At 37.9% G+C, this 18,166-nt stretch overlaps 4 protein-coding genes across 4 annotated transcripts; 1 reads left to right on the top strand and 3 right to left on the bottom strand.

Annotated features, from left to right (window-relative positions):
* Window positions 1-6,905: 6,905 nt before the first annotated feature.
* On the bottom strand, window positions 6,906-9,123 carry GCK72_022775 (uncharacterized protein; the record flags this gene model as incomplete). The annotated part of the gene is made up of 4 exons (XM_053735062.1): window positions 6,906-6,996; window positions 7,756-8,624; window positions 8,678-8,798; window positions 9,071-9,123. 4 exons carry the CDS (start codon window positions 9,121-9,123, stop codon window positions 6,906-6,908), a joined length of 1,134 nt encoding a protein of 377 aa, XP_053578628.1.
* Window positions 9,124-9,481: 358 nt separating this feature from the next.
* On the bottom strand, window positions 9,482-10,146 carry GCK72_022774 (uncharacterized protein; the record flags this gene model as incomplete). The annotated part of the gene is made up of 3 exons (XM_053735061.1): window positions 9,482-9,558; window positions 9,720-9,984; window positions 10,030-10,146. The coding sequence occupies 3 exons, from the start codon at window positions 10,144-10,146 to the stop codon at window positions 9,482-9,484; spliced, it is 459 nt and encodes a 152-aa protein (XP_053578627.1).
* A 2,684-nt stretch (window positions 10,147-12,830) lies between these two features.
* GCK72_022773 (uncharacterized protein) lies at window positions 12,831-13,652 on the top strand (the record flags this gene model as incomplete). Its single annotated transcript, XM_053735060.1, has 1 exon — window positions 12,831-13,652. One exon carries the CDS (start codon window positions 12,831-12,833, stop codon window positions 13,650-13,652), a length of 822 nt encoding a protein of 273 aa, XP_053578626.1.
* Window positions 13,653-14,001: 349 nt separating this feature from the next.
* Window positions 14,002-14,695, bottom strand: GCK72_022772 (uncharacterized protein; the record flags this gene model as incomplete). The annotated part of the gene is made up of 3 exons (XM_053735059.1): window positions 14,002-14,055; window positions 14,103-14,614; window positions 14,662-14,695. 3 exons carry the CDS (start codon window positions 14,693-14,695, stop codon window positions 14,002-14,004), a joined length of 600 nt encoding a protein of 199 aa, XP_053578625.1.
* Between the last annotated feature and the right edge of the window lie 3,471 nt (window positions 14,696-18,166).

The raw sequence follows: 18,166 nt of genomic DNA, 5'->3' as shown, positions 1-18,166 counted from the left end.
AATAATAAATGAAAACTAAAAAAAAAAATTTTTTACAAAAATTGAAGCTCAAGTTTTTTGGAAAATCTTGAAAATTTCGGGTAAAAGTTTTTTTCTAAAAACGGCCCAAAACAGCTTTTTAAAAATTTTCTAGACTTCAGAGCAACAAAAAAACAGTTTTGGGCCATTTTTAGAAAAAATTTTTTTTCATTTCCTGACGAAATTGCATGTTGAAGTCAGTTTTTTGAAAATTTCACATCCAAAAAAGGTTTTGTTCACAAATTTCATCTTTAATCGACAGCTCTTGAAATTTGCTACATTTATGTTATTATCTAAAAATTGTTTTTGGAAAATCTTATTTTCTCTCCTTTTTATACCATTTTTCCAAGTATTTCTGTCAAATGTACTCTTCCTAAATTCACCGTTATGAAATGACGTAAGTCGGAAGTAACTTTCCTTATCCGGAAGTCGGAAATCGGAATTCCCGACAACACTCCCACCAGTTTTCCATTCAAATCCCCTCCATTCTTAAATTTTCGTCCAAACTTACATGTTAATATTTTTCACACATCACCTCACTAGAGTCAATTAATACTGTCAGCCACAAGCAGAACCTATCGTGACGATATCTATCACTAGTATTTGTGATGGATATCAAAACTATAAGCTGTGCCGATGTCGACGGCATGAAAAGATGGCAACAGTTGAATACAAATTCGTCTCCTGTTAGGGCTATCAAGACTATCAGAAAATAATAGTTGAGAGAATAATCAATGTATGTATTTCACTAAATTTCAATACTTATAAATCCGAATCAGTGATTCTGGACCCGCCCACTGTTTTCTAGACTGTTCTTTTCTGATGTGTGACCCCCAGCCAAAGTGAAGCATGCGCGAAGAGACAAGGGAAGCTTGTGAGAATTAGACAATTGAGAGACACAGAACATGACATCACTGCCGTGTCTATACACAATATGTGGTGATGCACTGCAAAAGCGTGAGAGAATCAGGTGCTTAGGAGACGATAATGGCAGAGACGCCGAGAAAATAGAAAAAAACGTGACATCATCGGACTCAAGAACATACATGAACAATCCATTTCCGAAGCTGTTATGAACGTTTTGAAATAGACGGAAAATACCGAATAGAAAAGTCAGTTTTTTGACTTTAGACGTTCACATAGAACGGGAAACGTTATATTCAATGGTGTTAAGCATCAGAACTATCGTGATGACAAAATCAAAACCAGTGTCTGAAATCAGCGGAAAGATGTGAAACTAATGATTGAATTTTAATCTGTAAAATACACGGTGACTTTTTCGAACCACTTGGTTTGATGTCAATCCCATTGCCAAGCGGCCGCGAGCAAGTCCGCACCAATGCGACTTTATAATTTCAAGACGCGGAGTACTTTAATTTTCGTTCTATAAATCCAGACAATCAATTTTACCATTTACTATACTTGGCCTAACACTAAACACTGTGAAAAAAATTACGTGTTCCAAACGCGCTCTTTCTGCATGCACGAGAGAGTAGAGCAACAATCTGTGCCGCAGTTGCAAAAACTGCTTGCCAGGATTGCGAAGGCCGCCTCCGCCCAGTTTTACCCTCGGGGCCGAACTTTAAAGCTACTTTCAAAATTGTTCCGTAAAAACTACCGTGGAAATAAAAATTCCAAAAACTTACAACACTTCTGATCGACCAAAAATACCGTCTTAATCAACCATTGCCGGTTATAGATAGTGGAACAATTAACACTGTTGATAAAAAATATATGTTACACCATCAATAAACAGCAATGCCTGAGAGACTTTCAAAATAGTTGAGTATAGTAGATTTGAATAGAGAATAGTAGAAAATTGACAATAACTTATTTTTCAGACTTTTTGGAATTGTTTTCGTTGGAAATATTCCGAGGTTTTTCTCGGTACTTCCGGGAAATTCCTATTTCAGATAAATTTTACTGGAAGAACTATTGTTTCAAAATTTCCAAAATTTCCTACATTTTTGTGCTGATAATAAAGAAATTTGTGCGGAATCAAAATAATTCGCTTCAAAACCAAGACATCACACCTGTGTCAACATTCACTAAATTTTTAGTTTTTATTGCATATTTATAAATTTTTTGACTATGAACAATTATAAAAACCGATTTTCCAAAATTTCCGCAATTTCCGGAAAGAATACTTCGGAAAATTTGCGGGTTTCAAAATTCCTGAATTATAAAATACGGAAACCTCTAAATTCCGAAATTTCGAAAATTTTTAGTTCCGCACATCCCTGGTGCCGCCGATATGCGTTATAAAAATGATAAAGTGCAATTAAATAGGCATTATGCAGGAGGGTACTCAAAATTCACCTGACGTTCACAAGCACATAAATATACTAAAACGCGGGATATTTAATTGTAAATGGTTGATTTCATTGTCATTTTGCTCATTAAAAATCACCAAAATAGAGATATTATTATTGATCATAAAAAGTCTTTGGGAACACTGTGCTGGCGAGTGAACATAAGCACAAGGAGCGAGAAAGGGCTAGAGGAAAGTGGAGAAAACACTGGATACTATCGGATTATATTGATTTATTTTTGGTGGAAAAGTTTTTTTTTCAAAACAACTCATCATCTATGACCGCGACTCTAGGAATTTGGGCGAAGACGGTACTGAAGTGACAATGAAGATAAGACGTCAATCGTTCATTTCACGGAATACAATGTTAGTGGTTCCAATTCTTACAAGCTTTCTGATTGGATCCCGTTACTGTGTTTGGCAACCCTGGCAGAAAAAAGAATACAGACTCAATGAAGATAAGTTCAGTTCGAAGTATTGTTGATTAATTTTGTTTTTTTTCTGATAATAAAATTGTTTATCTATGGAATTTTCAAAAATTTATTCCCTCTGACATCTTCGTATCACTTTCCTCCTGACGCACCCCGTTTCCCACGGTTCTCGAAATGACACAACCGTGTACGATGTGAAATTCTTTTTTTTTGTATTTTAACCGAGACCAGGTGTAGCGTACCTCGTAGCCACGTCTCCAACACTATCATCGCCACCGCCAACCTGGTCCCCGTCTAATGAAATTGGATACTTCTCCCTCTCATGAGTGAGATAGTGTAAGCGAGACAGCGGTGCCAGATGACGTTACAAGAAACATTGCGAAAACATGTTTTGAATGTTTTTGAACGAGTACTTTTGACGACAAATGGTCACTCTCCTCCGTTCACTATTGTAAACATTATTATTGGTCATCCAGATTCAAAAAAAGCGAGAGAGAGAGAGAGAGAGAGAGAGAGAGAGAGAGAGAGAGAGAGAGACTGAGAAATAGAGAAGGGCGATTGTCTGGCGTCATCAGGACTCCACTCATCGCAGGACTATTATAAAAATAATTTTAGATGATTTTCAGCAAGAAATCAAATCGGTCTGTTGGATCTGACAAGAACCTCATTTTGGATACAAGATAAAACAATTACACACTTTTCTTAGGGAACACCCTTAAAAAATTATTATCAGATATCAAAAAACTCACAATATTTTATAAAAAAACAAAAAGTCTCAATCTGTCATTGCTGCTCATTGACTACGTAACAGTCAACCAATGTTTTCATATGTTACACGAAGAATAATAGTTTGAAGCAGACTTGAATAAGGAGCAGCAGTAATAGCCGAACGATAATTCTTTCTTTTCTTCATCCTTCTCTTGTTGCGTATCGAACACAATTTGGCAGAAAGACACAAACACGCAGACACATGATTTCTTCCGAATGCCTCCTCATTTCGAAATTCGCACGTTCAAAAAAGAGAGAGAGAGAGAGAGAAAGAGGATGAAGCGTGATAATGGACTACTGGTATTAAGGAGAATCAGAAAATTCAATGACGAGAGTTTTGGAAGCGCAGAACACAATCTTTGAGAACTTGTAATTGTTTGATAGGTAGGGCACAAATCAACAAACTTTCTCAAGAATAAAAAGGTAATCAAGATTCGACGTGAAGTTAAATCAACCATAACTTCCTATCTGAAAACGGAATTCGACGGCAAAATGTCTCTTGTCCGTACAATTTTTTATTAAAACTTTCGTGAAAAACTCACGATCTACTAACTTGTAGCTCTCTATACTACCTTTTAAAGCATTTCACCAAATTACAAACTATCCAATTAATTATGTCATTCACAAGCAGAGCCCATTGTGATTGTATCATCAATATTGGTTTTTGATGATACTCAATCCAATAGGCTATGCCTGTTATGACGACATTGAATAATAAGATGCTGTTGTCAACAACACGAAGCGCCGGGTATGACAATCAGAAACAATAGTAGAGGGAATGATGAATTCCCGTCGTTTTCGTTCAGTATTTATACATCTGATTTCGCAATATGATTTTCGAATTGGAGAAATACGGATCCCGCTCATTTTTATTCAGAATTTTTTCTCTTCCGGCGCGTGCAAAACGGCAGACTCTGCGAAATACAGAAATCAAAATGTCACTTTTTGACACAGTGCGGTTACAACTCGCTATCTGATTTCTTCGCAGTGTTGCAAAGCAACTTTTGAGAATAAGAGTCTCGGAAGTTGGGAGCGGCGAAGACGCAAATAATGCAGCAAAAACGTGACACTAGCAGACTCAAGGATAAACAGGATCAAAGCGTGAACCAAACTGCTATGAACTTGTTGAAGGGCGATTGGATTTAAAAGAAAACGGTAAATTCAGAAATCGAAACGGAATCGGAAAACGTTTGATTTCCTGATAGAAAATAAACAAATCTATAACTGATAACTGTAGTTAGATTCTCAGCTCATCAAGTGCAATTTCCAGCATTTCAGAGATTGTAATCGTAGAAAACTGTCAACCGAGCTATTTTACGATTCATTGGCACTGAGTTAATTTCACGGTTTTCTCGCAAAGGAAAACGATTACAAAGTGACCGGCTGTTCACTCAAACATTACTGGATATGTTCAATTTCGTTTCTCATGGCCAGAATAAAAAATAAATAAATAACCGAAAACTCACCATATTTTATGACAATAATAAAAAGTCTTCATCTATCATTGCTGCTCATCGATCACTTAACAACTGATGTTTTCATATGTTTTACGATTAATGAGCAGCAATGTCAGAGAAACTTTAAGAATAACAGCTTGAAGCATAAATACGCAGAAACATGCTTTCTTTCGAATGTCTTCTTGTTTCGAAACTTGTGCGTTCGAATAAGGGGGGGGGACACAAAAAAGACAAACATGTTTACACTCTTCGCTCACTCTCCCCTCACTCAACTATTCTCTTTTCATGTGTTTCTCTCCTCTCTCATCTATCTGCCTCTATCCAATGGCCGAACATGGAATTGTCAATATTCTAGGCCACACCCGATAATGCGCCAATAGTTGACTCCGCCTCCTGTTTTCTAGTCATCCTGGCTTTTTACTGATGAACGCCTTCTATTGACTTGGAGGAAATGGGTTAAAAATGAAGAGAGAAATACAACGGGGACCAGCATTACATGAGCTTTCAGAAAAGTACCAACAACCCTAGGTTCTGTGGAATTCTGGAAACTACTAGTTTTCGCGATGAGACCCAAATGGAAGTGAACCTAGTCATGATTATACTTTTTCGAACCGTCTTGACGAGCAAAATTCAAAAATGACTTTGAAAACCAGAGAAATGTTTATACGCTCTAAAAAATTCCAAAAAAATGTTCTGCCGTATTTTTAACTGCAAGCATTTTTCTAAAAAACTCATCAACAATTTTGGAATCTGCGTCTCATGAGCTTATAGAAAAGTACCCACAAACCTAGGTTCTGTGGAATTTCGAATACTACATTATCCCAGTGTTCTTCCGGTTTTTTCAGCGGCAACCGCTTTTTTCTAAAAGTTTATTGACATTTTTGGACGATTGACGTTTGACGTTTGAGTACCGCCTGAAATAACCAATAGTCAAACAATACGTTATTGATTCCGGCTACATGAGTTTCTTACCGATAATAAATTTACCGAAGAACTTGATGAATCGCCTTGACAACTCTTGATCTTCTCCTTCATTAAATTTTTATTATCTTTGTTTCATTTGTTGCTTTCCGCTGCACGCTTACGGTTTTGAGCAGAAAAGTTTCTTTCAAGATTTCTGAGGCAGTACTCACTTTTTGAGCTTCGGATTCTCGAATTTTCGCTTTACTATTCCATCCAGCGTCACGATAAGTTGGTGCTGCTCATTGAACTTGTTTAGAAGGTTCATATGACCCTCTACCGTCTCTGGAAACGCAAAGGGTAGTTGCCTTTGGAGCTGACGATCATGGTTGCCGAATACTGGAACTAACGTCTGTTGTCACTGACTTGCTTTACAATAAATTAAATTTACCTTGAAATTCATTTGTCGCCGAAGAAGAAATAGCTAGCATTTCAAAATAATCAGTGTTCGATTGTCAAAGCTCATGCAGTAAAGCCTCTGAAAGACCCCGGAGCTCGTTCATCTGATCTGTCTAATTTCTCGTGTTTTTCTATATTCTCTCGCTCGTGTACTATTTGTCGTTGTTGCCACGTCATTTCTCAATACTAATGTACTAAATATTTCCATCTCCTGGGAATGTTAGTGAGCCATCTGCCAAGAAATACATGCACCACGGACTGTCTGACTAAATGAATGAGATATTATATGACAAAGGGACAGGCCACTTATTCGACAACCGGGAAGGAGAGTCAAAGGGAGTTATAACAGAAAGAGGAGAAGTGGTGGGATAGTTACAGTTTTGGGCCTATTGACAAGGTAACAGAAAAGGAAGCGAACAACTATTTTAAGAATAAAAATAGCTTTTTGCATTTCCTGCTACCCTGTGAATAGCTTCATCACTAATTGCAGTTAAAAACTGCAATTAGTCTTGAAATTTATGGCGGAGAGAACAACAATAGTAAATTCTGAAACTAACATGACTAATTTCGTTGTTTTCCTTGTTGAAGACGATGTCGAAGTTGTCGACAGCTTTGCGAAATGACCGAAGGATGTCCATCGGGATCGATCACACTGAAATGAAATATTGGCGGAGAGAAATCAGAAGTTCTGAGACAAACTAACACAAAACATCAAGAAAATTGGAGATTTCAACGTCGAGTGGCTTCTTGCGGTTCTTTTAAATCTGAAAAACGACAAAATTCACACAACGAAGAAAAAACAGAGATTAGAAAAAGATACGGCGTAAATCAAACAATTTCTGTTCGAAAAGTCAAAAAATTGTATAAAATAAACTTAAATATTGTCAATAATGCATTTTTGAGTAATATTTTGTCGAAAAAAAACGACGAAATTTAAAAAAATCGACGAAAAACCTCTGAAAAGGCAAAAAACGCGAAATTGAGAAAAACAATTTGTCCGAGGACTACGCGGCCGCGCGTTTATCGGAACCTCGGTCCTAAAACTCTTTCACAAAAGCTCAATTTGTGCCCGGGAAACGTGAATCTAAAGCGTTTAGAACAAATCCGACTGATTTTTTTTTGTTTTTGTATTTTTTGTATAAATTTTCTAAAAGATTATGAAAAGAAATATTGTAAAAGTTTCGAATTTTCTGATCAAACACGGGAAAAATATGGCCAGTCGGTGTCATTGTTTTGAACTCAAAAGCTGGACGTTTTTTCCTTTTCATTCAAGTCGAGCAAGCTAACTTTTGAATTTGAAACTTGCTAAGCACCGCGCACGAGGCGCAGACAAGAACTGCGAAGCCCGCCGGGAGGCGCGGGACGCTAGTCGGATTTTCTGTAAAATTCAAAAATTCCCCGCAGCTCAGACCCCCCAAAAACTCTCAACACAAAAATGATAGCGAAACTGACAGTGGCCTCCACAATCGGAGACACCCCATTGATCACTGTGAAATAGAGCCCGAGCCAGTCACTCGACACATTGAATAGTGTGGTGAGCAGAAGGCAAATGGTAAAGGGGATATAGAAAGTGCTCATGGTGAACCATAGCTCGAAGAGACTTGAGTAGAGAAGAGAGGTTCGGAGTTTGGAAACTCTTGAATAGTTTTTGAGTATATCCTTCAAAGTGAGATAGATATAGATGGTATATGAGATAGCGATGACTATAACCATGAAGAGCAAGAGTACCATGAGCCAGGCGGGCCAGGAATTTGACATGGTGATGGCTCCGGCTTCGAGCCCGTGGAGCCCGAGCCCGTCGTCAGAGCCAGGAATCCAAAAACCGCTAGCACCTCCGAAAAGGACACCGGCAAACACTGGGCATGCCGAAAAGAGCGATCGAATGTACCAACTATTCAAGTGCTTGTACTCCGCTATCACATTAACATGCTCCGAAGTTTTCATGATGATAGCGATGGATCTGGCACCGATTAGAGATATCTCAATAATCGAGTGCGATTGGGGGAAGGGGATAGCAGTGGCATCGGTGGAGAGGGAGATGGTGGAGTTGGTGAAGTGGACTAAAACAGAGCGCACTACAGTACCCCCATAGTACAGTATACTCACCGGTTGAAGCGTGGCGAGACCCACGGCTAGGAGTAGATTTTTTTGTTTTTTAAGAGGGTTAGTTGAAGAGTGATAAGGTGATGGGACTTCAAGCCGCGACGTTTCCAGAGGAAAATCCATGAAGCAATATGGAGGATAGCGGAGACACCGCTCGAGACCAAGGAGAACATGGTACTGTAAATCAAGGGGTACTGTAGATAGATAAAAGGGTACTGTAGATTTCGTACCGCAGGTTCAATCGATACAGTAGATACAAGAAGTACTGTAGCCGACACTGTAGATACAGTTGCACGATACTGTAGCGGAGTACAGTCGATGGGTACAGTATAGGGATACTGTAGCACAGAGCTGAAATGATTTTGGCATAGTTTTGGGAAATGTAGGAGTTGAGAAACGGGAGATAACAGAGGTAAAAAGAAAATTTTTTAAACAATTTTGGAAAATGCAGTATTATAGTGACCAATCTGAAAATAACCGACTTCTTCATTAAGGGGAATACGGTACTTATCTTTTTCGACATGTTCTTGTATTAATAGCAATGTATATAGTAGGAAATGCTGAAAACCATATGCGACTGTTCTAAGGAAGAATACAGGCGGTACTTATCTTTTTCGGCATACTGTAGTTGAATACCATTGTAGGTATCCTTTGTATCTTGCTTTATTTTTGACATATATAAAATCTGTAAACAGATTCAAAATCCTAGTGACATCAGCTTTCTATCGGTATATTGATTGGTATGTATGTATACGGAATAGGAAATTTCCAATCTGGAACTTGCATTTAAATTATCTGTAGGTTATCCCTGTTCTCACCGTGGGTGTATAACTTTTGCATATATAATGAATAGGTATGTAGATAGGTATAGATATAATTATAACAATATTTGTTATTGAGCAAGATATCACTAAGCTAAACCTAAATTTTGGGTCCACATTTTTGAAAAAAAAAACTTTTATATTTTCCAAATATAGAATAATAATAATTAACAATGATTCTTAAGAAAACTAATAACCAATAATTAACAGAATTTAAAAATTGTACTCCTCCATTTGAGTGGACTGAGAACTTGCCACCGCTTCTTCTGGCACGATTTTTGATAGTTTTTCTGAAATTATCAGATGAATCTTTTAAGATATGAAGTCGTCTTCAAGTGACGTGAACTATACCATTGAAAAGCTGAAATTCCGCTGATTTTGAGTATATATTTGGAATCAGCGTTTTGTCTGCTTTCCAATGATAGATGTCACGAAATAACTCCATACTTACTCGCTGTCCTCCACACACAATAACAACTCGGTCCATATATAACAAGTGGAATTCCAGCATAGAATACTGTCAGATAGGTCCCGCTTATCTGCCATTGAAAACAAGTTCCAAATGCCAAGGGGAACAGAAATAGGACTAAATAGATTCCAACTTCGGTTATACTGAGCTCTAGGACTTTTTTGCCCAGCTCTCGATTCATATTTATACTTTGATGCTCCTCGTTCCTAAAGAACATATAGTCAGCGGAAGCTTGTATCATAAGTACCTAAAAAAACAGAAATAAGTAGGATCCCGATAGCTAAATTCTCACCGACAACGGCATCAAAACTGCAAGCCATGCTGGGTTGTTCACCTGGACAGACTCGAAAATAATATAGTTCCCGAAGCTGTAGAATACAAAAAAGCGCAAGAATGGACTACCGCCCATTGCTATCTTTACTGCTAGATAATTATATAGCCAATGATTCTTAAGAAATAGCAAATGGTCCTGGATCTTTATAAACTGAGCAACGCTATTGCTCAAGATATATGCCAAAAATGGATCTTCAATAAGACATAGTTTCTTGGAGGACTTGAGTTTTGAAGGTACTGCAAAAAAAAATTTAAGATACTTAGAATTTAGAAAAGAGAAAAAAGAAGGTAAGATGATGATAAGGAGACTGGCATTCTAAACCTTAATTACTTGTTATTTGTCCAAGCTCTACTATATAATAGGACACCCTACTATATAAAAGGACTTAAAGGGGGACACCGGTATTCGAAAAATTGTGATTTTTTTATATGAATCGGCTCAGAATTTTGTGGAATAGAGAAAAGTCTCTTGGAGGCAGGTCCGAAAATTAGTCTAAAACGAGTTATGAGGCATCAAAGTGTCAAAAAAGACTCTCTCGCATGGAATTTTTCATTAAATTTCAACATTTTTTCACGTGCACGGCGAGAGAATTTTACGTTGAAATATAATCTATGCGAGAAGCCTTTTTTGACACTTTGAGGCCTCATAACTCGTTTTAGACTAATTTTCGGACTTGGTTCCAAGAGACTTTTCTCTATTTCACAAAATTCTGAGCCGATTCATATAAAAAAATCACAATTTTTCGAATACCGGTGTCCCCCTTTAACGTAGATCTTTTTTTTACGCATTTGCACATTTTTCCCGATCATTTTTAAAAAAAGAGGCAAAGAAAAAAGAGTTGTCAGAAAGCGATTATCTTCAAAAACCACATATACTCATTAGCTTGGGTCACGAGCAGCCTCAATCTAGATAGAATTTCCAGAATGAGACGCACCTATCTTGAAAGTGGGCGGAGCTATTCAAAAACAGTCAACTACAAAAAAGTGCAAAACGTTTTGCAGATAATTTTTCTATTTTACAACATTTTCAAATCTCCACACACTTTTGAAATATGCGCTTTTAAATATTTTAGTTTGGAGGCAGCGGAAAGAAGAGACAAGGTGAGAGACGCAGAGATATGTCGAAGTGATATAATACTTATGACTCTGTGAAACTCGTGCATGGCGATGTACAGAAAAAAGTAAAACCGGTTTTTATGGGTTGATATTATGCATAGTGGGTACCCCTTTTCCCTTAGGCTCCGCCCCCTACCGTTTAAAATACCTCTTATGGGGGGTGAAAATTCTTTAAAAAAATCTAAAAAGTTTTTTTGACTAAATTTTGATGGGAACCAGTAAAAAACGTTATTTTAAGCACTTTTTTTAGTTTCCGTACCCAAACTTACTTTTTCCAACAAAACATGATGAAATACTACATCCAACCCGAGATTTTAAAAAAAATTGAATGAATATACTAGTACTCAATAAAAATAGTAATACCAGACCGCTTACACATTGTGATCTTAATATGAAATGCTCCTCTGCTGGTAGAGTTTATATACCTCTTCAATAGAAGGGCGGAGTCATCAACTCTTGAAGATCAAACTTTACCGAGCTGCGTATCTCTAACAACTGCGTATCTCTAACATTCTGATATTATGATATTTCACATTTGGAATTTCTGAGAGACACTCACGGGGATTAGTGGAAAAGCATAGCGCGGGAGGGGGAGACGCAGAACATAAACTCCTAATTTTAGGGTTAGGAAGAAGGTGTAATTAGAAAAGCGGGAAATGTGAGGAGAAAGGGGATTTGTGCATTCGTATAGTTAACGAAGTCTCAGAATAATATAAAATGGAATATCCAAAAGATCACAAGATCATTCTTCAAAACACTCGAATGATCATTGGCAAATTAGTTAGTACACATCGTGGCCACGCAGCGGTTTTCAAATATTTATTGCCATGCGTACTTTCTCTTCATTTTTTTCACTACTACTTTTTTAAAGGTAATTTTTGCAATCCACAAAGGAATAATTATTAATATCAATAATCAAACAAACATAACGAAGCTCAAAACAATTTTCCACACTTCTCGATAATTTGTCTTAAGTGAAATATATCAATGTCAACAGAATCTCAGACGTCATTTAAAAAAGACTAATTGCATTTTTTTTGTAATATCATTATTTAGAATTTTGTTCTAATTGCATAATAAAACCTCCAATTTTAACGAAACCTCTATTTTGACGAAAATAAATTAGAAACAATAAAAAAAGTCATATATAAATTAGGCGCTGAAAATCGACCTATAACCGCCAAAAATGACTGAATAGTTGTCTAAAACGCTCTTGTCTTTTTGAATTACCATGATATGTAATCTATGTTATCACCGAAAAGCCTCCTTTATCCAAAGTTTAGCTTCAAAATTACAAATAAACTTCATTTTTTCAGCGTGAATCCCACATTTTCCACCCAAAAACCCCTCATTTCTCCGATTTTTTGCAGTGAATCCCAAATCACACAGACGTCAGCATCCATCCCACCAACATATCAAATCCACCAAGCCTCTGGAAATGTGATGTTGGGAGTCAGAAGTCTGGTCCATGATCTGAAAATTATCTCACATTCAGCCGCCCAATGCCAATAACATCGCACCGAGATGAAGGATAAAGTCGTTGCGGTGCGCGCAACGACAATCGGAACAGGCAAAAGGGAGGGAAAAGAGAGATCCGGATACTCGTTACACCTATGAAATGGAAAGATCCATATGGTTTGGTGAATGCCGAAGAGAACTCGGCAGAAGTACAGTTCATTGGAGGTGAGAAGAAACTGGAGAGACCAGGAGAGAAACTTCGGAAGGTTTCCGGAGGTATCAGAGATACAGTGCAAGAGCGTTGCCGTGCGTGGAAAGAGGGGGAGAAGGGCAAGCACGGGTAACGTGGGAGAGGTGTTCAAGTCGGAAGGGGAGGAGAAGGAAAGAAAGAAGGTGAAGATTCGGGCGAGTGTGGCGGTCATCGGACCTAGATTGGAGGCGAGGGGGCCAGGTGTTCTCGAGTATCGTAATAAGACGATAACGGGGTGGACTCAGAAGTTCGATTGGGGAGAAGTGAAGGAGGCAGTGGTGCTTGTTGAGTACACTGATAAGGAGGATGAGAATAGCAAGAAAGTTGAGTTCGTAAAATCAGTTGCGAAGGAAGTGGAGAAAGTCTGGATGATGCCGAGAAGTCTACAATGTGAACTCGGGGACGTCGACAAGGTGGCCAAACAGTGGAAGGAATGGCTGAAGACATCAGCGAACGTGGAAGTTGTGGATCCGTTGATGCCCGTCGGAAATCACAAGACACCATTGATCTTGGAGAAATGGCATCGGAAGTCGCTGGATGGTCTACAGAAGTACTTATACAATGCATTGCCGAGCCATTCAATTAGATGCCAGTGGGAGAAGAACGCAGACAGAAGACCACAATCTGGATTGAAGAAAGACCTCGGAAAAGGATGCCCGATCGCCGAGAGGAGGGGGAAGTGGCTTCGCCGAAGTTCTACATTCTCGAAACCCATTGGAAGAGAAGAAACAAAAGGAGAAAAGGCACGTGGAATCTAGACGACCCAAGCCACGTCAAAGGCTGATGTGAAATTGAACTTTCCTTAACTAATCAGTTCTAAGTTCTAAGTTCTAAGTTTTGCTATTGGCAATAAATAAACGCTCTTTGACTTGTAAGTTTTAGTTGTGTTCTTAGTTCTTAAAGTCTGTTTCTGTCCTAAGCGATAGAAATAGATAACTAATTCTCACGACTGAATTTTTTCCAATATGGCCAAGAACTACTCTCTTTTTGGAATGAACATCAGGACAAACATTTCATATATTTTTGTGAACTTGGTTAAGACAAAATTTCAAGGCGAATTGATTTAACAAAAGTGAAACGGTTATTGGTCATGATATGATGGACAGCTTACATGTCTTCGCCAGCAGCTGATTGATCTTTCGGCACAGTATGGATTGCATTCTGTAAAATATAAATTCACTAATTTGAAATGCCTCAAGTAAACTCACATAGTCTACGACACGACCAAGGGAAGCATCGGTTCTTCGCAATGCTTCTGTCATGACATTGCAAGCATCGACAATGGACTTCCAGGATTCGGGAAACACAAGGGCTCCGGCTGGCAACAATTGATGATCCAGAATTGCTGCGACTTGCGTGTTCAAACGGATCCAATCCTTTTGTTCCTCCTCTGTGCGGTTGTTGGTGGTGGAGTTGGGGCGCTCCGGATGATATTGGCTGGTGACTGCAATTGGAGCAACTCCAAACTCTCCAGTTGTTCTGACAGCCTCCAAATGCTTGTCAGCTTTGGCTTTGTTGGTGAACGTCCAATCACAGCATTCACAAGTGACTGTTCCACGAATCTTATGTTTCCTGACCATATGAATGGCAATTTTCTTGCACTTGATTCTCTTGTCGCATAAGAAGCAGTGGTGAATTGGTGGATGAGCTGCTTGACGGTGGTGATCACGATCAACCGAGTTATCGAAGACTTGGCGACATGATCCACACGGTAGCTGGCCTAAAAATAAACAACTGATACAAAAGGGATTAATTATGTGAACTCACTTCTCGCAGCAGCAATAAGTCCGCTAAGATCCATTTTGAAAGATAAAACTCTCCGTGACAGTTATTTCACTACCTGAAAACACGAAATGAATCAAATGTTTACAAAATTTGAATTGAGATGAAAAGTAGAAAACATTGATGTGACGATGTATAACTCACATCAATAATTATTTTCAAGCATAATTAGAGAACTCCGAATCAAGAAAACTATAATTTTTGGTAATCAAAAAAAAAGTTTGAAATTATGATTTTGGAATTTCCGTTGAAAACTTCTGGAATTTTCCACATTTTCTTGGATTGACCAAGATTTAGCAAATTAAAAAAACTTAGTAAAAATTAGCAAAAATCTATTGAGAGCGGTTTTGTTTCCTCACACTATAAAGAAGGCGTAAAAATGTAGGAAACAGACCACACAAAAAGAAGGGAGAAGTGGTTAGAGTGCATAATATGAGTGGAGACAAAAATACTGTCATGGACCAACACTTGCTATGAGTCACCCTTTTTTCCGGAAAGACCTGCTGTCTTCGTGGTCATTGGTGATACGAAATGAAGAGATTGGTCAAAAAAGAAAAGCGTTCTGATTGGACCGACCAGTGTCGTCGGGGGTGCCATTGGAATATGAGTCATTGAGGAGTTCCGGAAAATTCTGTGGTTCTCCACACTATCATTGTTACTAAATTATTGGGTTGAGAGGCGGTTCTAAAGTATTGTAAACTGCCAATGGGAAGATATATATTTTGTGTAAACGATCTGATGACTGACTTACTAAATTTACTTCAGTGGACGTGGACTGAAAATCTTTCTGAAAATTAAAAGCGCTGTGCTTCTATGACAGAGAATACAGTAATTTTCTTTAAAAAAATCAAGAAAAAGAGTGTTATGAAGACTGATGAAGTATTTCTGAACTATGATGAAAAGCGAGATTGAAGCTTGGAACTGCATAAATAAAAATAATGAATGGAAGAGAAAAATAAGTAGTTATTGGTGGTTGGTCGGTCCAAGATACTGTCAACATTTGATGAAGGAGAGTCCGGAAAATTCTATCATTTTCATTACGATTGTTGTTAGAAAATAAATAGAATGTTCGAATAAAGAAATATGTATTGAAAATCAGATTGAAGGTAGACTGCATTCACATTTTTCATCGTAGATTCCGATACTTCTGAAAATTTGACAAGACATTCCCTTAACTCCCTGTCTCCTCGCTGTTTCCAATTAATTTACGTGTTGTTTAAAGACTAATTTGACTCTGCCATCACTCTTGCAAGACATGTGCTCTTTAGAGGTCAGAGTGATCATAATTTGTTATCCACAGACTCCCATCAGAGTTGCTAATGACATGAATGACCAATTTTCTTACAAAAAGGACGAATTCCTCGTTCTAATCATTTTCTCTGGAGCGATCCGCGAATAAATGGGACATCTGGATGAAGGGACACATAGACAGACACAGTGAATAAACAACTGCTATCCCATATTGAGACAGAGATACATATAAAAGGACGGATTTCTCGTTCTCATAATTTCGTCTGAAGCGATCAACGAATAAATTGGATTGAGTCTGTCTGTGGATGAAGATGAGAGTGGAATGAATCGTCTTATCCCTCGCCGAGTATTTTTCAAACTTTTTATCTGTTTCAAAATCACGAATCGATCCTCACTTGCAACCAATTCCGGGGAAGTATCCCATTTACCAGTCATCTACCAGTCAAGTTTACCAGTTTGAATTTCAAAAATAGCAGCATCTATTCCAGTAGAATTGAAGTCCATGATATCATTAGCTGGTCTAATATGAAGAAGTTTTGAGATGACGTCAGAGAAGGGGATGAAACGATCGAGAAGATAGATTTCTAGGGAGGCACTATTGGAGAGGCGCGCCAGTTTTATATGACGATTTTGACAAACCTAGTGCTTCATTTTTGAAGTTGACAAATGTTTTGTGAGAGTCCTCTCTAAAAAGTTACTCTGAAGTTAGTTTGAAAGTGATTTTCCTCTCGAATCGCTTAATTTTAGTGCAAAATATAGCAGGCTTTGGAGCTGTATCAATTGATGTACTGTATTAAAATTATGAAACAAGTAGTGAGGTCAAAACACACTCGTAAAAACTTGTAAAAACTGAATTATAGCCAGTAGACTCTATTGTAAATATGTTTGTGTTTTATTGAAAATATAAAAGTGTCTTGTATCCGAAAATTTTCTTTGAATTCTGATTGTAGAACCAATGTGTAATGAAATATATTCTGATTTTCAAATTTGACATTGATCACCGCAGTCTTTACTAATTCCTGTCCCTATTTCAAAATCCACTTTTAACATTAGCTAAACATCAAAATGCAATTTGCCGTCATTGAAAAAAACGTCTCTTTGAAAAAAAACATTTTCTTGATTTCCGATTGTCGATCTAACGTAATCATATTATAATTTTCAATAATAACTTTTTCATATCACTGCAATTTGTTTTCTACTTGCTGTTCTTATTTCATTCTCACTTTTTCTGCTTTTCTAAATCCGCATATCCTCCACATTATACTTCTTTTTCTCTGTCTGCCATTCAAACATCAAACGGATTGCCGCTTTCCGAGGTCAAACAAAAAGTACATCGGACGCAATTTGTGCCTTTTATCTGCACTTTTCCGAAATGGTCAATGATTACCACTCATTCAAAAAAGCGACTCGTAGAAAAAATAGAGAATGAGACATATTGGAGGTCAGACGGCATAGAGTGCATATGTGAATAAGAAATTGCAAAAATAAATACATGATCAACTTTATTCAAAAAATTTTAAAGGATTTTTTCGGTTTGTGGCCCTGAAGAGGACCGTTGGGATCGGATGGGGGAAGAGAGACACTTCTCTATCAAATTCTTTTTCGTCAAAATCGAACACCGAATCGAGCAAAACTTTTCGTATCATTTTGACTCGATGCGGTTATTCCCTGACGATTCGAGTGGCGTGGTGCGTGATTTGAGACATTTCTCTTTCGAAATCAATAGTTGGAGGTGCAGTGATGCTCTGAAATTTGATAAATAAAAATCTGACTCTTTTTGCACAATTTACAGATGACGGTTTTTCTTCACCAGCTGAACTGTTCGAAAATTTGTTTTTTATAAAGATTTACACCCAAAAATTGAGTTTTTAATTTTACATTCATAGCGGGATCCACTTGACGCGTCTCAAAATTGCGATACCCCTTGTCAAACTCACATTTTCATATCCTCCATTCACCAAAATCAACAATCCCAATCGGGAATCAATTAGAATTCGATGAAAATAGTTATAATACAGGGACGGCTATACTGGTAAGCCATCAAGTAGTGACGAGTGGAGTGTGGACGTAGGTCTCCCTTTTATACCGAAAAAAAGGGCGGGTCAAAGCGAAAGTTTACTTCTTACTCCCCTTCTTACTCCCCACGCCCATTTTCGGGAAAAACCATACTTGTCATTTGACGGGCCGGCCAGGCGAGCCGGGCCGAGGAAAAATTTTGCCGGCCCGGGTGGAAATTAAA

The sequence above is a fragment of the Caenorhabditis remanei genome, chromosome X, assembly GCF_010183535.1.
Source record: "Caenorhabditis remanei strain PX506 chromosome X, whole genome shotgun sequence".
NCBI lineage: Eukaryota > Metazoa > Nematoda > Chromadorea > Rhabditida > Rhabditidae > Caenorhabditis > Caenorhabditis remanei.
The sequence above is the reverse complement of the archived record's forward strand: the minus strand, read 5'-3'. Positions and strand labels throughout refer to the sequence as shown.